This window comes from Euprymna scolopes, chromosome 46, assembly GCF_053919585.1.
Source record: "Euprymna scolopes isolate OS-2025 chromosome 46, ASM5391958v1, whole genome shotgun sequence".
Taxonomy (NCBI): Eukaryota; Metazoa; Mollusca; class Cephalopoda; order Sepiida; family Sepiolidae; genus Euprymna; species Euprymna scolopes.
Genome location: NC_136527.1, coordinates 191,366,084 through 191,368,440, shown reverse-complemented (window position 1 = coordinate 191,368,440; position 2,357 = coordinate 191,366,084). Strand labels below are relative to the sequence as shown.

At 45.6% G+C, this 2,357-nt stretch overlaps 1 protein-coding gene across 1 annotated transcript; it reads left to right on the top strand.

Moving 5' to 3' along the window:
• The first annotated feature begins 625 nt into the window (after positions 1-625).
• On the top strand, positions 626-946 carry LOC145270306 (uncharacterized). The gene has a single exon (XM_080125953.1). It carries the CDS (start codon positions 626-628, stop codon positions 944-946), a length of 321 nt encoding a protein of 106 aa, XP_079982079.1.
• The last annotated feature ends 1,411 nt before the right edge of the window (positions 947-2,357 follow it).

The following is a 2,357-nucleotide window of genomic DNA, read 5'->3' as shown; positions in this document are numbered from 1 at the left end:
AAGCAATAAACGTATTGCACCCCCACCACGGGTAAACCAACTTGATACATCCTCAACAGAAGAGGATATGATTGCCAGCCACTGCTTGGCCTGCGGGCAAGTGTATAAATGGGCCTTGTGGAGATAAAGCAGAAGAACTTCCAGCATGTGGCAGCAGTCAATATAGAGGAAAGCTACAAGGAAGTATTCGATGATCAACTGGGCAAGCTCAAGTCAGATGCAATAACAACTATGAGAATATGCTTGGATCCTCATGAGCTCAACAAAGCACTCATGCGCGTGCGCTTCACCATACCACTTCTTGAGGACGTGCTTCACGAAATTAGAGATGCAAAAGTATTCACAAAAATGGACCTCTCATCAGGATATTGGCACGTTGAGCTTGATGATGCATTCAGTGACTTGACCACCTTTCAGACATGTTTTGGTCGATATCGCTGGCGTCGGTTACAATTTGGCCTGAACTCTTCAGCCGAGATATTCCAAAGAAAGCTGAATGAACAATTCTAGGGCATGCATGAGAAAGACCAAGAAGAACATGACATAGGGCTCCACAGAAATGCCAAACAATAGGAGTTAAACTCAACCCAGAAAACTGGAGACCGGACTAGACGCGATCACTTTCATGGGGCATTGCATCACTAAAGACGACATTGAAGTCGACCCAGAAAAAGTAAGGGCTATCATTGACATGCCAGCACCAGGAAACATTGGGACTCTCCGCAGATTCCTAGGTATGGCGAACAACACAGGGAAGTTTATTCTCAATCTGGCAACAGTGACAAAACCCCTCCAGAATCTGACTAAAAAAGATGTTCTGTGGTCATGGTCAGATTCCCAACAAGCAGCTTTCGACACTGTCAAAGAAGCAATTGTGAACTCACCCGTCCTTACATACTACGACCCCCACAAGGAGCTGATTCTCGAGAATGATGTATGTGAGTAGGGGTTAGGAGCAGCGATAATGCAGGTGGATAAACCAATTGCATTTGCAAGTAGATCACTATCAGATGCCGAACAAAGATATGCACAAATTTAGAAGGAGATGCTGGCAGTTGTATACGGCCTAGAGAAATTTCACCATTACACACATGGAAGAGAAGTAGTAGTTTTGACTGACCACAAGCCGCTTGTCTCAATCAGCAAAAAGCTCTTATCAAAGGCACCAAAATGGCTGCAGAACTTCCTGCTATGGGCGCAGCAATACAACTACACACTACGATATAAATCAGGGAAAGATATCCCATTAGCAGATACGCTGTCGTGAGCACCAACAAGCAAGCCAGAGTTGGAAGAAATAATGTCAGTGAATAATCTGACAATGCAGCCGATACAAGACCACAGGCTCGCAGAGATTCGTCAAAAGGCAGTTGAGGACTCCAACATGAGAGCACTGGCAGAAGTAATCGCTAGGGGGGGCGCATAATAAGGAAAGCTTACCCAACTCTATCAAACTGTTTTTTTTTTATTACAGAAATGAACTCACGGTACAAGATGGGCTAGTACTGCGAGGACAAAGAATAGTCATACCACATGCTATGCGGAGTGAGATGAAACAAAAAGCACATGCCGGCCACCTCGGCATAAATACATGTCTGCGACGAGGGAGGGACCTCATATTTTGGCCAGGAATGTCTAAAGAGATTGGCCAATACATCGAAGCCTGTGGCACCTGTGCAACCTATGCAGACCGCCAGTCAGCAGAATCATAGATCATAGCACCAATGCCGGAAAGACCTTGGCAACAAGTAGCAGCAGACCTTCTATCATGGGGAGGAAACAACTATCTGATCACAGTAGACAGACATAGCAATTTCTTTGAAATGTACAAACTGGATACGCCCACACCAGAAGCCATGATTGACTGCATGAAAGCGCATTTTGCAGGCCATGGAATTTCAGAGGTGCTGACATCCGACAATTGTCCTCAATTTTCGTCATGCATTCCGAAGGTTTGCAAGTAAATGCCTATTCATACACGAGACAATATCGCCAGGCAACAGCCAAGCAAATAGTGCTGCCGAAGCAGCAGTAAAAATCACCAAACGCCTCTTCCGAAAATGCAAAGCGTCAGGAGAAGATCCATTCCTGGGACTGTTGAACATACGCAACGCACCAACTGAAGTACCAGCTCAGCACAAAAACTCTTTGGTAGAAGGACAAGATCAACAGTACCAGCTGTCGAGTTAAAGCTGAAGCCACTTTACCCACATTCAACTGATGAAGCATGGAGGAAACAGGAAAGGAGGATTAGGCACCATAAGACGGGAAAGAGCTAAAAAGCCTCAACGTGGGTGATAATGTTCGTGTCCAGCCACCCAGTCCCTACAAAAGAGAGTGAAGGGAAGCAACGGTCC

Coding starts and splice junctions, on each gene's coding strand:
- LOC145270306 (XM_080125953.1), top strand. CDS start 626: ATGGGGCATTGCATCACTAAAGACGACATTGAAGTCGACCCAGAAAAA.